The following is a 17,500-nucleotide window of genomic DNA, read 5'->3' on the forward strand; positions in this document are numbered from 1 at the left end:
CCGGAGAGAACCGTATTACAGTGGGATTGGCTTTCGTATGTAGCGTCTACGTACCGCTCAAACCTCGCGGTGCGCCAGAACCCCCATGCCATCAGAATGAACACAAATATTTTATTATTTTTCGGAGACTTAAGGTCTGCCCTGAAGCATACCAGATTTTTAAACATTTTTTTCCTTCCTTTTTTAAAAACACACTGAATTCCCAGTGACATCTGTTTTCCACAACCAGCACATAAGGAGGTACACGGCCTGTTTTCATGTGACTCGCCGTGACTGTTCCGTGCCGATAACATTTTGGGCCATCTGAAAGATTTGGCCACCCTGACACAGAACACACAGCTTATGTGATTTATTCTGTTTTATTCAGTATTCTGAGAACACACCGTTTAATCTGTTCTCTGTGCGGAGGGGTGTGTAGCGTATGTATGGTATATTCTCTTCTGGATTCCGGTCTATTTAGGGTACGGTCATAGCTTTTAAAGCAATCAGAGACATCGTGGCGTCTGCCGTTGTTCCCGAGGGGCTAAGGCGGCGGGGAAAGAAAGTCACACCGGGGCTAACGGGCCGAGCGCGGACAAAGATGCGCCCGTGGAATCTATAAGGTCCTGCAACCCTAAATGTCCAGAGCGCTTGTTTAGCGCGATCAGGTGCGCGTGTGACAAAGCGCAGTGTTGAGAACAGTACCTTGAAGCGGCCACTGAGGTCTCTGTACATGTTTGAAAGGCAGAACTGATCCTAGAACAGCAGTCTGGCCATAGTGGTGTTGGTAAGCTCCGTCTGGAGAAGAAGGAGCTGAGTAGACCTCGGGACAGCCGCAGGCTTCCGGGACAGTCCCCGTAATCTAGGGGTTTTCGGGACACTTGCGTAAAGAGGCCAGCGAGTCACACTGTGTGCTGTGAGCTTCCTCTCACCATTACACTGCTGGGAAGCTTGCCAGTAAAAACCTGCAGGGACCTTAAAGAGCACCGCCCTGCTGACGGGACGAGCAAGTCTCCAAAAGCATCTGTTCCGTTAGTTTTGGTGAATTATATGTAGAAATCTTTTGATTTTGTGTGGGCGGTGTTTTTCTATGGAGCCGTGTTGCTATCTTTACCGCCAGACGTGTTTTTAAATGGCTGGAAGTGAAGGTCTTATAGGGCAATGTCACCAGACGGGCTGCACCGGAGCACAGCGACAGATGCGGGGCAGTTAGCTGGCTGGTCCGATTCCAGGCGCTTCCGGAACCATATGTAAAGGCAGGAATTATGCTCCCTCTACCAAAACCAGCAGACGGTTGGGATTTTTTTCCCATCTTAAATCAACCTCTGGTGATTTCTGTGGTCATGCACAGAAAACGTTGAAGCAGAATCTGCAAACTAAACATTTGAAAGAGATTGATAATGTGACCTTTCCCTGGCTCTCACGGTAAGCCATAAAGAACACGCGCGAGCGTTCTCCGTTCTGATGCGTCTCTGCGGGGACGGAGTGTCAGGATCCGCAGCCGAAGTGACCGAGGTGGTATCGGATTCAGGGAAGCACATCCAACAGAAATATCATTCTCGAACGTAAACATGAACACTGCGCGCGTCATGGCCTTATGTCAGGAAACCTAGCAGGACATGCTGAGATTTGGACTCTACCACTGCAAGATTTGAACATGGCCTACTGTAATTATCTTTGCAACATTCATAATAATTATAAGATTCATAATAATTCATAATAATACGCTTGGATGCCGGGATCAGTTTCTGTTCTCTGTGGGATAGAAACATCTAATGTTAAGAGGAATCTTTTTCCAAGTTCCAGCTAGAGGGATGGGGCTGGACTCCAGACTCCGGCATGGCTATGGGAGAATGGCCTTTCAGAACCACTGGACCCGTCTTAGCATGCCGTCACAGTGAGTTGGAGAAATAACTCAGTACCAATTCCGTGGAATTCTTGGCAAAGCTGTACGGATCCCAGCCAGGATAGCAATCTACAGGTGCTGCTTCATGTCTGGAACGCAGTTTTCCACGGAGTGTCAGAGCTGGTGACAGGCCTGGAAATGTGTCGTGGGTCTCAAATGGTACAGAAAGGCATCATGGGTCTCAAATGAGCCTAATGTTCACATTTAGGGTATGTTTGTACATGTGTGTGTGAGTATGTATGTCTATGCTTGTGTGTCAGTATGAGGAGCTGTGAATATATTTGCAAATCTTTGTTTAGGTTTTAATGTATACAGATGTGTGTGTGTGTGTGTGTTTGTGAGAGAGTGTGAGAATATGTGAGAGTGAGTGTGTGAGAGCGAGTGTGTGTGAGAGTGAGTTTGTGTGTGTGTGTGAGTGTGTGAGTGAGTGTGTGTGTGTAAGAGTGAGTGTGTGTCTGTGTGTGTGAGTGTGTGTGTGAGTGTGTGTGAGTGAGTGTGTGTGTGTGTGTGTGTGAGTGAGTGTGTGTGTGTGTGTGTGAGAGTGAGTGTGTGAGTAAGTGTGTGTGTGTGAGTGAGTGTGTGTGAGTGTGTGTCTGTGTGTGTGTGCGAGAGCGAGTGTGTGCGAGAGCGAGTGTGTGTGCGAGAGCGAGTGTGTGTGCGAGAGCGAGTGTGTGCGAGAGCGAGTGTGTGCGAGAGCGAGTGTGTGTGTGTGTGTGTGAGAGTGTGTGTGTGAGAGTGTGTAAGTGTGTGTGAGAGTGTGTGTGTGTGAGAGTGTGTGTGTGTGTGAGAGTGTGTGTGTGTGTAAGAGTGAGTGTGTGTCTGTGTGTGTGTGTGTGAGAGAGTGTGAGTGAGTGTGTGTGTGTGTGTGTGTGTGTGTGTGTGTGTGTGTGTGTGTGTGTGTGTGTGTAAGTAAGTGTGAGTGAGTGTGTGTGTGTGAGGACTATGCCCACCAGGTAGCTAAATGAGAGGGTTGAGGCAGAACCATTAATGATCTCAGTCGGGGCCCAAGCACAGGACCAGTCCAGATGTCCACCTGCCAGCAGCAGGGGAGAGGGGGAGGGGTTGAGGATGTGGGAGGGTTGAGGATGTGGGCGAGATGCAGGGAGATTAAAATGAGACAAAGGAGAGACCGTGGGATGCCAGACAGAGGTCTGGTCATAACTAACTAACCAAGATTACAGGCCACAAAGAAACATCGGGTTCTTTCGAGAAGAAAGACTACAGTGTATTTATACAGCTTCCTGCATATTGCATACTATACACACTGCGTACTTCAGCCCTGTACCCCACACACTACATACATCAGCCCTGTACCCAACACACTACATACTTCAGCCCTGTACCCCACACACTACATACATCAGCCCTGTACCCCACACACTACATACTTCAGCCCTGTACCCTACACACTACATACTTCAGCCCTGTACCCCACACACTACATACTTCAGCCCTGTACCCCACACACTACATACTTCAGCCCTGTACCCTACACACTACATACTTCAGCCCTGTACCCCACACACTACATACTTCAGCCCTGTACCCTACACACTACATACTTCAGCCCTGTACCCCACACACTACATACTTCAGCCCTGTACCCTACACACTACATACTTCAGCCCTGTACCCCACACACTACATACTTCAGCCCTGTACCCTACACACTACATACTTCAGCCCTGTACCCCACACACTACATACTTCAGCCCTGTACCCCACACACTACATACTTCAGCCCTGTACCCCACACACTACATACTTCAGCCCTGTACCCCACACACTACATACTTCAGCCCTGTACCCCACACACTACATACATAGTTCAGTCCTGTACCCCACACACTACATACTTCAGCCCTGTGCCCCACACACTACATACTTCAGCCCTACACAACACAAATTTCCCCTCAATCTTCACAGCCACACTCTTCAGATCCAACACCCTATAGCCTTGGTGCCATACAGTTCATATCCCAGACCTGATACAGTTCTAATTCAACACCGTGCACCGCACGCAGTCCAGTGTGGCATTAGCACGTTCAATGTATATGAACGTTCTATATAAACACTAATTCAAGACTTACTGTAGACTCTACACTGGCAGTCTTCTGCACTGTATGTGTTTTAGTCTGCTGTGGTGTAAGGAGTGAGCTGCCAGTGAGTTTTACTGGCCACCTGGTTTACGACTTCCAGGAAAGAACGTCTCAGCCGTACTGCAGGTCTGAAAGCAGTTTCACCCTACTACCCTACTTTCCACACACGCGAACCTGCCGTGAGCAGGACGGCTGAGGCCGGGGTGGGGGGTTAACACACTGCACCCACTGGAGACGTCAAAGAGGCGAAGGACAGCAACACCAAACACCCCCGACCTGTAGGGGGCACCCTGATCGTCATACAGAGGGTTTTCTTCTGAAAAGCCAAAAGAACGTTCATGATGACCATAAGGTCTAGACACCTAAACTATTTCCCCCCACATACTTTCTTTTGAAACTTCTGTTATGGAACATTGTATTGTAGAGTGTCCTAAGGACGTGTGTGTGTGTGTGAGTGTGTGTGTTTAAGGAAGCAAGCAAAGTTTATTTATATAGCGCTTTTTACAACTGTTGTCACAAAGTAGCTGCGCATATACCGGATCCAAGCCCCAACAGAGCAAGCCAGCGGAGACAGTGGTGAGGATGTAACCTGGAGAGGAACCAACACCCATAAAGGGGAACCAGTCCTCCTGAGGGAGGAGACTTTGGAGCTTTATACGTCAATACAGACTTTATAGTCAATATGGAATTTAATTGGTAGCCAATGAGCCGAATCAGATTTTCTGGTTGGAGTGAGAACTGGCTGCTGCATTCTGTACCATTATTCTGGAGTTTATTTAGTGATTTACTGGGACGGTCAGGTAGAAGAGCACTGTGGTATTCCAGCATAGCAGTTATGAAGACATGGGCGAGCATCTCTGCATCTTTAACCCTTTGAGGACAAAGGGACATATTTGTCCCATAGTTTTAAACTGCCACAATTGAATCAACTTTGAGCGATGAAGCTTGTATGTAACCACTCAGTAAATACTGACTTTATATAAATAAGTGTACATTAGCTTCATTGTCAGATTGACTGGAATTTTCAATTTGAAGACCATGTGAAAAATTAAATTAATTAATTAATTTATTTATTTAATGAAACAGACGATGTGTCAACAGGACAAACTTTCGCTGGTCTTGCTCATGGGTATCACTGATGTGTTATATTCATATTTTTGTTGGCTGGTTTTCAAAACATATTAGATTTTCTGTAATGGAACACGTATGTCCCTACAACCCACAATGTAACGATATATCTGTGCGCAATAGAGCTTTCGTGTAAAGATTTGTGGAATCTACATGTCATTTTAGCCCTAAATGTGTCATAAAAACTAAAATTACTCACATACAGTCCTTAAGGTCCTGAAAGGGTTAAGAGATCTTTGTGGATGGATTAACTAAACAGACGGCCAGATTAAGAGTGTGATTTGAAATCTTATTTTTCTTGGCCCTGGGTCCAAGTAACAAGATTCCAGTCTTGTTTGGGTTGAGTATAAGAAAGTTGTTTTCCATCCTACGTTTAAATTTGACACATTCTGTCATTTTATTAAGACTGGAAGGGTAATTTGGTTTGTCTGACGCACAGCCAGGTGAGTGTGAAAGCTAATGCTGGTAGCATAGAGGGGAAGGAGTACTGGCCCTTGTGGGACACCATACTTAACCTTACTGAGATCAGACAATTTGTTCTTTCAAAATGGGAGTGGTTGGTTAAATAAGATTTAAACCAAGACCAAGATTTAAATTCTCAGATTTTCAAGTCTGTCAAACAGGATCACGTGATCTATGGTATGAGATGCAGCACTGAGTCCAAGAAGCAGAAGAAGGATTGTAGTGCAGCCTCTGTCTACTGACAGCAGCTGGTCATCGACCTTTTCAAGGATTTTTGTCATGTGATTGAGGCTTGGCTTCTTGGTCGTGATTTTAACTGCCGCACGTTTTAAAGATCCAGGATTATAGCCAGTGGAGAGGGACGACCCTATTACGGTGAGGCGTGATTCACCTATATTGGGAATCATCTGTTTGAGGAGCTGTGTTGGCACCGAGTGCTGTGTGTTCCTGTCGTCAGTTTGGTTAAGCCAATCAGGGTAATTAGCTCATTTGGCCAGACTGGACTCTGAGTGACTTTTAACTGCACTTCAAGACTATTGTGATGATCATCTGTGTGCATAATTGATCGTTAATAATTGATAAAATCATTGCTATTGTAATTGTTTAGAGATGTCTTCCTGTTCTTTAACATTATTGGTTAGTTTAGAGGAAGACGGGATGTTCTCTGTGAGGGGCGAGAGACACCCTGATTTGGTGCTCAGTGCTGACAGCGTGTTTATACTGCGCCAGGCTGTTCCTCCATTTGACACGGAGCCGTTCCAGTTTAATTTTAGGCCACTCATGTTCCCAGCATCGAGCGGTTTGTTTTGGTTGACCGTACGTGGTCGCTGAACCGAGTTGCTAGTCTTTTTGCCCCTGATTCTTTTCATTCCAGTCGGCACAGTGCTGTCTAGGGACGTGTTAAGTACTGATTGTAAACTTTCTCTGATATGTTCAACAACATCTGGGCTAGAAGAAGAGGTGACTAGCAGCACTGGTTGTGATGTTATGCTTGTTATAGTAGAGGGACATCAAATGGCTGTTCAGGGCTAATTCATACTGCTACGCAATGACCAGGCTGGCTATTTCAATAGCAAGAGACAGTCACACTCTAGATGTGACACTATGTCGGTGAGTAGGCCCTGTGTCATTCTGAGTGAGTGCCATAGCATTTAGTAATGAGCTGCACTTTTGACTGGGTAATGTGGTTTTTTAAAAAGAAATTCATTAAGGAAATCTAAATAGTAATATAGTATAACAAAGTATTTACTGTTTAGGAGGTATCCTTAGATTAATTATTTCAAAGGTGCGTGCTTCACGGACCTTATTTTGTTTAAGCTCTGACACCTGCGCCACAGCCAAGCGTACGTGGATTATGGTAGGAAACCAACTCCAAGGAGGGGTGGAAAGGTCATTCACAAGGTTATCGTCAGTAATGATATTGTTCACGATGAGTGCTGTAGATTCCACTGACTGAATATTCAGTAAACCTGAATATGTGCGTGCATGTGGGTGGGTGTGTGTGTGTGGGTGTGTGTGTGGGTGTGTGTGTGGGTGTGTGTGTGGGTGTGTGTGTGGGTGTGTGTGTGTGTGTGTGTACGTGGGTGTGTGCGTGGGTGTGTGCGTGTGTGCATATGTGTGTGTGTATATGCGCGTGCGTGTGTGTGTGTTTGCGTGTGCGTGTGTGTGAGTGTGTGCGTATGTATGTGTGTGTGTGAGTGTGTGCGTATGTATGTGTGTGTGTGTGCGTATGTATGTGTGTGTGTGTGAGTATGTATGTGTGTGTGTGTGCGTGCGCGTGCGTGCGTGCGTGCGTGTGTGTGAGTGTGTGCGTGCGTGCGTGCGTGCGTGTGTGTGTGTGTGCGTATGTATGTGTGTGTGTGTGTGCGTATGTATGTGTGTGTGTGTGTGTGTGCGCGCGTGCGTGTGTGTGAGTGTGTGCGTATGTATGTGTGTGTGTGAGTGTGTGCGTATGTATGTGTGTGTGTGTGTGTTTGCGTGTGCGTGTGTGTGAGTGTGTGCGTATGTATGTGTGTGTGTGAGTGTGTGCGTATGTGTGTGTGCGTGTGTGTGTGTGTGTGTGTGTGTGTGCGCGCGTGCGTGCGCGTGCGTGTGTGCGTGCGTGCGTGCGTGTTACTCTCTCGTCATTGGCCAGTCTGGTTCTGTCCAGCCTACCAAGGCAACAGGTAGGAAGTGATGTCAAGCAAGAGCACATCGCTTCCTGGACTCTGAAAAAGTCACCATGAGGAAGCGAGAGAAGGATGAATTAAGCAAAGATGGCCAGAGATGGGCAGGAAGAAAGAGAAAAGGATGGAAGAAGGGAGTGAGAGGAAAAGCTGGCAGGAAGAAGGGAACAAGAGCTGGAAAAAGAGAATAAGATTCATAGATGAAGAGTAAAGATGTAAAAGAGAAGCCGCTGAAAGGTGGATGGAACCAAATCAACAATTACATTTTGATTCGTAATTTTGCTTTTAACATCTTTCTGTCTTGAGGAGGGGGAGAAGAAGTTCAGTAATCCGTTTCAATCTGAGACTATAAATGCAAAAGACCAGGACATCTCATCACCGTGCGGTCCTTCCACATGTGCTCGAGGGAACACGTATAACGTGCCTGTTCAATTCTTCATCATTTTTCCTTTGGTCAGTTGCTTTCACCCGTGTGCGTTTTGCTCATGGCGTCTCTCCCGTAACGGAGAACCGAGACCATCCGCGCTTCCTGATGTGGATCAGTAATAATATTTCTGTCGGTCCCAACGTTTGTCCAAGGACTCGTTCCACTGAGCCACTTTCCTGTCTACTCGATCACTTGGGTCTCGGCTCCAGGAAATTAGTCTTTGTTTGGCTTCACCTGTGTGACAACACAGATACAACCCCCACCCCACCCCCCGGACACACACACACACAGAGGTATGTGACGGGGAAGCTCGTATGATGCGCTGAGAGGGTTTGTGGATGGTGAATCTGTGCCGAACTGCAGGCACGGAGACCGCACAAAGGAAGTGGAGTGTTGGGGGGTGATTAGGACGGACAGGGAAGGAGTGAATGAAAAACAAACGGGGAGAGGGGAAGAAAAGGAAAACTAATAGGAAACGAATCAGTGTTTCTACAGTCTGGAGGGACGGAAGGACGTTACGTGGGCATGTGATTGAACTGAATTTTAATTGTGTGTGTGTGTGTGTGTGCCTGCATCCTGAGATGACCTGTACATGTGTTTTACCTGCCAGAGTGTCCAATTGAGCCGTGTGTGTGTGTGTGTGTGTGTGTGTGTGTGTGAGAGAGAGAGAGAGAGGGACAGAGATGAATTTTGTTAACAGGATTATGACTTATGTAGAGACTTTTTAAAATCCGCCTGTCCTGCCTACGAACCCCTGCAGTGGGGAGGTCTTTGTCCCCAGTCTCCATGTGAACAGTGTGTATACACACACACACACACACATACACACACACCACAGGTGCTAATAACTGGGAATATTTGTGAATTGCTCGGTAAAGCAATTGTCAAGATTTTCCTCATCTGTTCCAGAAAAGGCTTTGGAGAAACTTTTTGCTTTGGGTTTATCTGGTTGCCTAAGAACTCTTGTATCCAGAAACACCCGTCTAACACCCATGACTCGGTGGACATTACGCGCACACTGCTGAGTGGTTCCTAACCTCCCGTAATTACAAAAAACCTCTGCAGAAGAAATGGCAAAGTTTATGGGTTTTACGATCAACATGGGTTTTTCGTTTGGCGTAACACTTATCTGCATTCTGACACCTCAGAGGCTTTTTCTTTGTATTTTTAAAAAATCTGAATTCTAATACCTCAGAGACTTTTTTTCTTTGGAATTTTTAAAATCTGCATTCTAATACCTCAGAGGCTTTTTTTTTTCTTTGGAATTTTTAAAATCTGCATTCTAATACCTCAGAGACTTTTTCTTTGTAATTTTATTTTAGCTTGCCAAGGTGGAGCAGGCAAAGTTTTCGGTAAGTGTGTTTTGTTTACTGATGTCCTCACCTAACCCAGTCTTGCCAATAATGAGAGTGCAACGGCTCCATATGCGCTACTTGTCGCTGTGTGTGTGTGATGGCTAATTCCGTCTCACATTCAGGTGGGAAAAATCTTTTGAGGGAGACTCGTTCTTCAAACTATTGCCACTTTGAAAGAACACGCCCTCGAGCATTTTTCAGTCCAGTGCCACCCTCGTAGGATCCGTGAAGGAAGTTCCTTTTCTTTCCTCTTATAGGAAAAAAAGAACCTTTTCTGGATCTGGCACTCAGAGTGTCTGGTTGTGCTGCCTTGCTCTGTGTGGATTTGGCCATACACTCGTGGTTTCCACACTCCTCTGTCATGTGTGCGTCTCGTGTGTTTTGAAATTCTAATGCCATTTTAGAATAATGAATTATACAGTTTTGATGTTTACTTTTTGAATTGCCACTGGGAAATTTTGGCTTTTCCTCATCATGTCTGAGATAACGAGACTAATATTAATTTCATTATTGTTCCGTTAACTTATGGATTGCATTAATAGCAGCTTATGCAAAGGCAATAAAGGATGCTGAAGAATGCAGGTATGTCATTGGTCCAGGAGTTGCCTGAGAAATGCAGGTATGTCATTGGTCCAGGAGTTGCCTGAGAAATGCAGGTATATCATTGGTCCAGGAGTTGCCTGAGAAATGCAGGTATGTCATTGGTCCAGGAGTTGCCTGAGAAATGCAGGTATGTCATTGGTCCAGGAGTTGCCTGAGAAATGCAGGTATGTCATTGGTCCAGGAGTTGCCTGAGAAATGCAGGTATGTCATTGGTCCAGGAGTTGCCTGAGAAATGCAGGTATGTCATTGGTCCAGGAGTTGCCTGAGAAATGCAGGTATGTCATTGGTCCAGGAGTTGCCTGAGAAATGCAGGTATGTCATTGGTCCAGGAGATGGCTCAGAAATGCAGGTATGTCATTGGTCCAGGAGTTGCCTGAGAAATGCAGGTATATCATTGGTCCAGGAGTTGCCTGAGAAATGCAGGTATATCATTGGTCCAGGAGTTGCCTGAGAAATGCAGGTATGTCATTGGTCCAGGAGTTGCCTGAGAAATGCAGGTATATCATTGGTCCAGGAGTTGCCTGAGAAATGCAGGTATATCATTGGTCCAGGAGTTGCCTGAGAAATGCAGGTATATCATTGGTCCAGGAGTTGCCTGAGAAATGCAGGTATGTCATTGGTCCAGGAGTTGCCTGAGAAATGCAGGTATGTCATTGGTCCAGGAGTTGCCTGAGAAATGCAGGTATGTCATTGGTCCAGGAGTTGCCTGAGAAATGCAGGTATGTCATTGGTCCAGGAGTTGCCTGAGAAATGCAGGTATGTCATTGGTCCAGGAGTTGCCTGAGAAATGCAGGTATATCATTGGTCCAGGAGTTGCCTGAGAAATGCAGGTATGTCATTGGTCCAGGAGTTGCCTGAGAAATGCAGGTATGTCATTGGTCCAGGAGTTGCCTGAGAAATGCAGGTATATCATTGGTCCAGGAGTTGCCTGAGAAATGCAGGTATATCATTGGTCCAGGAGTTGCCTGAGAAATGCAGGTATGTCATTGGTCCAGGAGATGGCTCAGAAATGCAGGTATGTCATTGGTCCAGGAGTTGCCTGAGAAATGCAGGTATGTCATTGGTCCAGGAGATGGCTCAGAAATGCAGGTATGTCATTGGTCCAGGAGATGGCTCAGAAATGCAGGTATATCATTGGTCCAGGAGATGGCTCAGAAATGCAGGTATATCATTGGTCCAGGAGATGGCTGAGAAATGCAGGTATATCATTGGTCCAGGAGATGGCTGAGAAATGCAGGTATGTCATTGGTCCAGGGGTTGCCTGAGAAATGCAGGTATGTCATTGGTCCAGGAGATGGCTCAGAAATGCAGGTATGTAATTGGTCCAGGAGTTGCCTGAGAAATGCAGGTATGTCATTGGTCCAGGAGATGGCTCAGAAATGCAGGTATGTCATTGGTCCAGGAGATGGCTCAGAAATGCAGGTATATCATTGGTCCAGGAGATGGCTCAGAAATGCAGGTATGTAATTGGTCCAGGAGATGGCTCAGAAATGCAGGTATATCATTGGTCCAGGAGTTGACTGCCGTTGAGATGCACAGAGAGGTGTATTATTTTTGCGGCTGGACGTTGGGTGGTCTTCAATAATGTTTGAACAGCTCTGTACATTTTGCTACTTTCACTCCTGCGTGCCAGTCACTAATGGGCCATGCTGACAGACTGGACACAGCAGTTTGGACTGGAACCCGTCTGCTGGTGTGACTGCTGATCCCACAGGTGTGTTCAGCCCGGGACCCCCGCCCGCGGTGCCGATCTTAAACCTTATTACTGTGTGTTCACTGCAGTGTCTCCTGATTCAAATCTTATACCTAATTAATGTGTGTCCTGATTCAGATACAGCTCCATCCAAGCAGACCCCAGGCAGTACTTATAGTGTGAGTGTGTTTGTGTGTGTGTACACGTGCGTGCGCTGTCATTATGTGGGTGGTGTGCAACTGTTCCTCTCTCGTCTTTTTAATCTAAGTTGTGTTCCAGCCAATCTGCGTGTCTTTCTGGTCCCACTGACAGGAGTCATGTGACCGGGTAGGATGCGTTTAGACGTGTTCAGCTGCCTGTTAGTGCTCCACTGCTATAGTGGCGTCCGAGGACAGCAGAATGAATGTTGACAGAGTGACGTTGCTAGCGTAGGAGATACTGGAGGCTGGAGTAACTGGTTTTATTCAAAAACTGGGGAGAAAGGTTGCTGGCTAAAATACTGTTTTGACAGAAGCCATATCTGAGCACATGTTGATATACGCTGGCCATTGGTGTTTTTGTTCCTGTGTGTTCTCACAACACGCACACACATATGCACACGTACACACACAAAGGTAACGGCTTTCTGCCCCAGTGATGCTGAAAGGATAAGGATTATGAAGTTAAAGAGGGGTTCTTAATTCAATTAAACAAGATTGTGTGTGTGTGTGTTAGAAAGAGAGAGGTTTACCACTTGTTCGATTTTTTTACATTTTAAAATTTCTGTCTGACCCCATTGAGTCTGGGCAACTTTGACTGCTTGCTCTCTAAATAAGACGTGTTTGTGTGTGTGTGTGTGTGTTGGACTGTCAGACCTTGTGTGTGTATGTATGTGCGCCTTTGGCCTCATGTTGTCTTCTGTCTCCGCTGTCTACATGACCCCCCAGTCAAGAGGAGGTCTAACTAGAAAGTGTGTAAGCTGATGTGACTAACGAGAAATCAGAGTTCTTCCTGTTCTGCCGTGTGTACAGGGTCACCTGTGCCTTTAGTCTTTATGTAGTTCATTCCATGAGACCATATTCTCACCAAACGCATCATGATGTGCACACATGTACTCAAACAGCTCAGATCACGTGTACTCAAACAGCTCACATCACGTGTACTCAAACAGCTCAGATCACGTGTACTCAAACAGCTCAGATCACGTGTACTCAAACAGCTCAGATCACGTGTACTCAAACAGCTCAGATCACGTGTACTCAAACAGCTCAGATCACGTGTACTCAAACAGCTCACGTCACGTGTACTCAAACAGCTCACGTCACGTGTACTCAAACAGCTCACGTCACGTGTACTCAAACAGCTCACGTCACGTGCACTCAAACAGCTCACGTCACGTGTACTCAAACAGCTCACGTCACGTGTACTCAAACAGGTCAGACCTCCTATAAGAATGGGACAGAACTCGTCCCATAAAGTCGAGAGGTTTTACTGAATGACAACATGACAGACTTCAGCAGGAGCACAGAATCGTTGCTGGAGTTGTGTGGTAAGTATCATTTTACTATCATTTTAACATCATATGCTCACCAAGTCCCCAACATGTGGCAAAACCAGCCAACACAGCTATCACGCAAAACATATGATGCAAGACATCTGCTACAGGCGTTCCCTCACTGGGGCCAAGTCCTGCTCCATTGTATGTGGATACAGGACAGGATGCCATCTCCGGGAGCTAGCTGGGAGGGCCCGAAACGTACACGAAGATAAACCTTCATCACGTGTGCCCTTCAGGGTCGATGTACAAGCAGACCAGTGCAGTCTACCCTTTAACGGGGCTGTCACGAAGCTTCCCTGCTGGTGAGAATGCCGCTAGACCGGACCTGTTTGTCTGCGCTCCGTGTACGCACCTACGGCTCCTGGTTCTGTCAGAGGCAACATCGGAACACTGTCCTTTTGCCGTCATTCCCGAGTTTCCAAACCCAGCCTCATTCATGACCACATGCTTTCTGATTGGCTCATGAACTGTGCCACAGGATTGAGAATGATTGGTTAGAATAAAGATGTTTATTCTTTATTCTTCTTCAGCCAGAGTAGCATCATTTGTACGAGTCACACCTTTTTCCCCTCTAAAATATAGAAAATGTCATTTTAAAAAATCAAGTAGGCATGTGCAAAGTTTTGACTGATAGTGTCTTAGCAATAATAATTCATGAAATATAAATAAAAATCTATTTAATAAATAAACACCCTCAGGAGACATGCGCTGGGTATAAGATGAACACTTTGGTCCTTCGGTCCACTAGCTGATATTTCGTAGTGGACGAGGATTTGTGGCATAATGTGGCCATCTGTGGGTTTCCATACAGGTTTCATACCTGGACAGAGGCCTGTTGTGCCAGCGTCTCGTCTCTGGTCCCAGCTGCGTGGCGCTCACCGCTCAAATGCGTCCCTGCTTGTTATCGTCATTAGCATTAGCTTTGACCCAGCGTCCGCTACTGGTCGCGTTAAGGGGGCTTAACGCCACTGATGAAAACTACAACCATGGTGCCGTTTCTGTGACTAACAACGGACACACATCAAAGATGGGTTAAGCTTTATGTGCTGGATTTAGCATGTGTTTGTGTGTGTGTGTGTGTGTATGTGTGTGTGTGTGTGTGTGTTCGTTGGATTTAGCATATTGTAGCGTCAGCATGGAAGAAAAGTCAAGAGATGTTATTTTTGCTTAAGGAAAACCTCTTTGTCCCATCAGTCCTGGTACACAGCTCACACACTTCAGCAGGACTGAGGAGCAGGAGCTCCCCCAACACGACATGAGGTGACCAAGGTGATAACACAACCCTGACGTGTTTAAACGAACCTAAACACAAATACACCAGTCCACTGTTTAACACGCCAAACTTAAACTAAACAAAGTCCTGGGGAAAGCTGCATGGCATTCTGGGAGGACCTGCTGTGCTTCTGGTTGGCCTGCTCCCTAAGTCTAGTGAGTGGTTGACGCCACTGGGTGTGTGTGTGTGTTTTACTTTAGCATATTTTTGGTGTGTGTAAGTGCTTTGCTGTAATTGACCCTACCATTTAGATGAGCACTCAGATTGGTAGGTTGCCAGGTCGGGGCAGTCTTGCCAGAGGGATGATGGGTATTTGGATGGGGGAGAAGCGCGTGTATTCCTCTGTGAGAACACTTAAACACTTTATGGAGGTCAGATGGTGTTTCACCTGCCAAGCCCCTACCGGCGGCTTCCAGGCGGCCAACCATAATACAGAACCTGTCTGGACTTTTGAACGGGTGACGTCTCAGATGGGTTGTTTGTTTGTTTGTTTGTTTGTTTGTTTGTGTATTGGGAGGGACCAGTCTGGTTGGGCGAATCATGACCTGCATCATTATTTGTCTTGTCTTGATTGGCTTGTATGTGAAACCAGATCCTGCTCTGTGATTGGCTGATTCCAGAACTGTGGTCTGTCCTGTCAGAGCAATACTACTGTCTATAAAACAAGGCTTGTGTTGACTAGTGTTAAATCCACTAAGCACTTGCTGTGTACCTTAAACCTGCTGTGTTTGAATAAACGTTCTTTTAAGATGGCCGTGGCTCAACTCACAAGGTAGGGCTGAGAGAGAGAGAGAGAGAGAGAGAGAGAGAGAGAGAGAGAGAGAGAGAGAGAGAGAGAGAGAGAGAGAGAGAGAGAGAGAGAGAGAGAGAGAGAGAGAGAGAGAGAGAGAGAGAGAGAGAGAGAAGAGAGGAGAGAGAGAGAGAGAGAGAGAGAGAGAGAATCCCACCCCTTTATTCTGACTCTAGGCTCTAGCAGACGGCAGGCATAAACAGAGTGTACAGGGTTCATTTCTGTTGCTGATGGTGAGGTGGGTGTGGCTTTGTGATTGACAGGCCCCAACGCCAAGCTGGGACTCCGGTGCAAGGCCTGCAAAATGGGCATCCATCACAAGTGTCTGGACGGGGTGGGACAGCAGAGATGCATGGGCAAGCTGGTAAGACACACACTCACACACACACACTCTCACACACACATACACACACTCACACCCATACACACACACACACATACATATACACGCACTCACACACACTTTCTCTACTGCACTTCACTCTTTAGCTATTTCCCTATTAGCTATTATCAGCTTCAGCTTATTAGAACATTAACAAGCAGAAATGTGTGTGTTTTTGTGTGTGTGTGCGTGGGTGTGTGTGTTCGGGTGCAGTAAACAGTACAGTGCAGTCGTGCGACTAAGAAAGACTCTTGTCAACAATATGAGAAATGTGTTAATATAACGAACCCGTTATGTCACAGTAATCTTCTCTAAAACGCGATGGTGTGGTTCGTGAGCCACTTTGCAGACATCACACCTGTGCCTGCACTGCCAGATGAGCCGCAGGTGTTCTGAGTGTCGCCGTGACGCTACTCCTCACGTACTTCGACCGGCTTGTGGTTCTGGGACAGAGGCCCGTCGTACACTGGGAACACTGGATAAGCGTACTGCGTTGAGAATCAGGATGAATAGTCAGTTTTTTAAAATAAATGTTTATTGTCAGACAGGGAGTCTTAATGGTGCCGGTAGCACTACAGAGAGACAGAGCCTAACCCCTAACCCTGACCCTTACCCTAACCCTAACTTTAACCCTTACCTTAACCCTGACCCTAACCTTGACCCTAAGCTGGAGAGATGGCGTGTTGTCTGAACCTGGCACACTGCTCTAAAGTTTGAAGATACAACAAGCAATCTGCTTTTATACTTGTTTTTGATTAGAAATTGCGATAAGCTCTGTATTCACCATACTGGAGTATATCCACATATATATACATTAACTTTCACTGTCTTTTGGATTATGAAAATGACCCTTTCATTTGGGTGTGTGTAAATGTCTGGTACTGCACACTCTGGTTCTGGTTATGTTGTACGAGCTCAGCAACGCTGGCCATCACAGCTGCGTCCCCCTGGCTCCTAGCAGCTCTGGTCCTCCTGAGTGGATTGTTTTTACCAGTCACTTGTCTGTAGTGGGTTTGTACGATTTTATCAACATACCCAGTCCATTAGTATGTGTGTGGGTTGATGAGGGGATATTTGTTGATTAGTTATAGGCTGTATTATTATTGTGTGTGTGCGTGTGTGTGTGCTCTGTAAGGTTCATTAGCCCCGGTGGTTATTTTGGGCGTTTAGATGAAGACTCTGGGCAATAGATGGTGTGAGTAATCACCCTCTCTGGCTCTGTCTGTGAGTGGACTGCAGTGTGAGCAGGCATCTTAATGAGATTCTGTGTGTGTGTGTGTGTGTGTGTGTGTGTGTGTGTGTGTGTGTGTGTGTGTGTGAGTGTGAGTGTGTGAGTGAGTGAGTGAGTGACTATGTGTGAGTGTGTGTGTGTGTGTGTGAGTGTGTGAGTGAGTGAGTGACTATGTGTGACTGTGTGTGAGTGAGTGAGTGTGTGAGTGAGTGAGTGTGTGAGTGAGTGAGTGTGTGAGTGAGCGTGTGTGTGAGTGACTGTGTGTGAGTGAGTGTGTGTGATTGTGAGGCAGTGTGTAAACGTACATGTATATTAACTGTAGGGTGGGTTGGGAACTGTAGTGTCATTGGGAAACTTGTCCACATCTTCCCAGAAGCCCCCCTCCATCCCCTGGGAGGAGCAGATCCGCCCCCTCTCCCCCGGAGTCGCTGCAACAGGAGGGTGTTCACACAGACTACCCCACCCCGCCA

The 17,500-nt window shown here is 46.5% G+C and overlaps 1 protein-coding gene across 2 annotated transcripts in view; it reads left to right on the forward strand.

The window, feature by feature from the left end:
- stac (SH3 and cysteine rich domain) overlaps nt 1-17,500 on the forward strand; it is a 40,833-nt gene that overhangs the window by 6,236 nt on the left and 17,097 nt on the right. The window contains exons 3-4 of one of the 2 annotated variants that reach the window (XM_027027095.3): nt 9,489-9,518; nt 15,681-15,781. In XM_027027095.3, the coding sequence (XP_026882896.2) occupies nt 9,489-9,518; nt 15,681-15,781 (131 nt within the window). The remainder of the gene's footprint in view (nt 1-9,488; nt 9,519-15,680; nt 15,782-17,500) is intronic. The other variant, XM_081721527.1, reaches the window with a different exon arrangement.

This window comes from Electrophorus electricus, chromosome 10 (genome assembly GCF_041902795.1).
Source record: "Electrophorus electricus isolate QZ-2024a chromosome 10, ASM4190279v1, whole genome shotgun sequence".
Lineage (NCBI taxonomy): Eukaryota > Metazoa > Chordata > Actinopteri > Gymnotiformes > Gymnotidae > Electrophorus > Electrophorus electricus.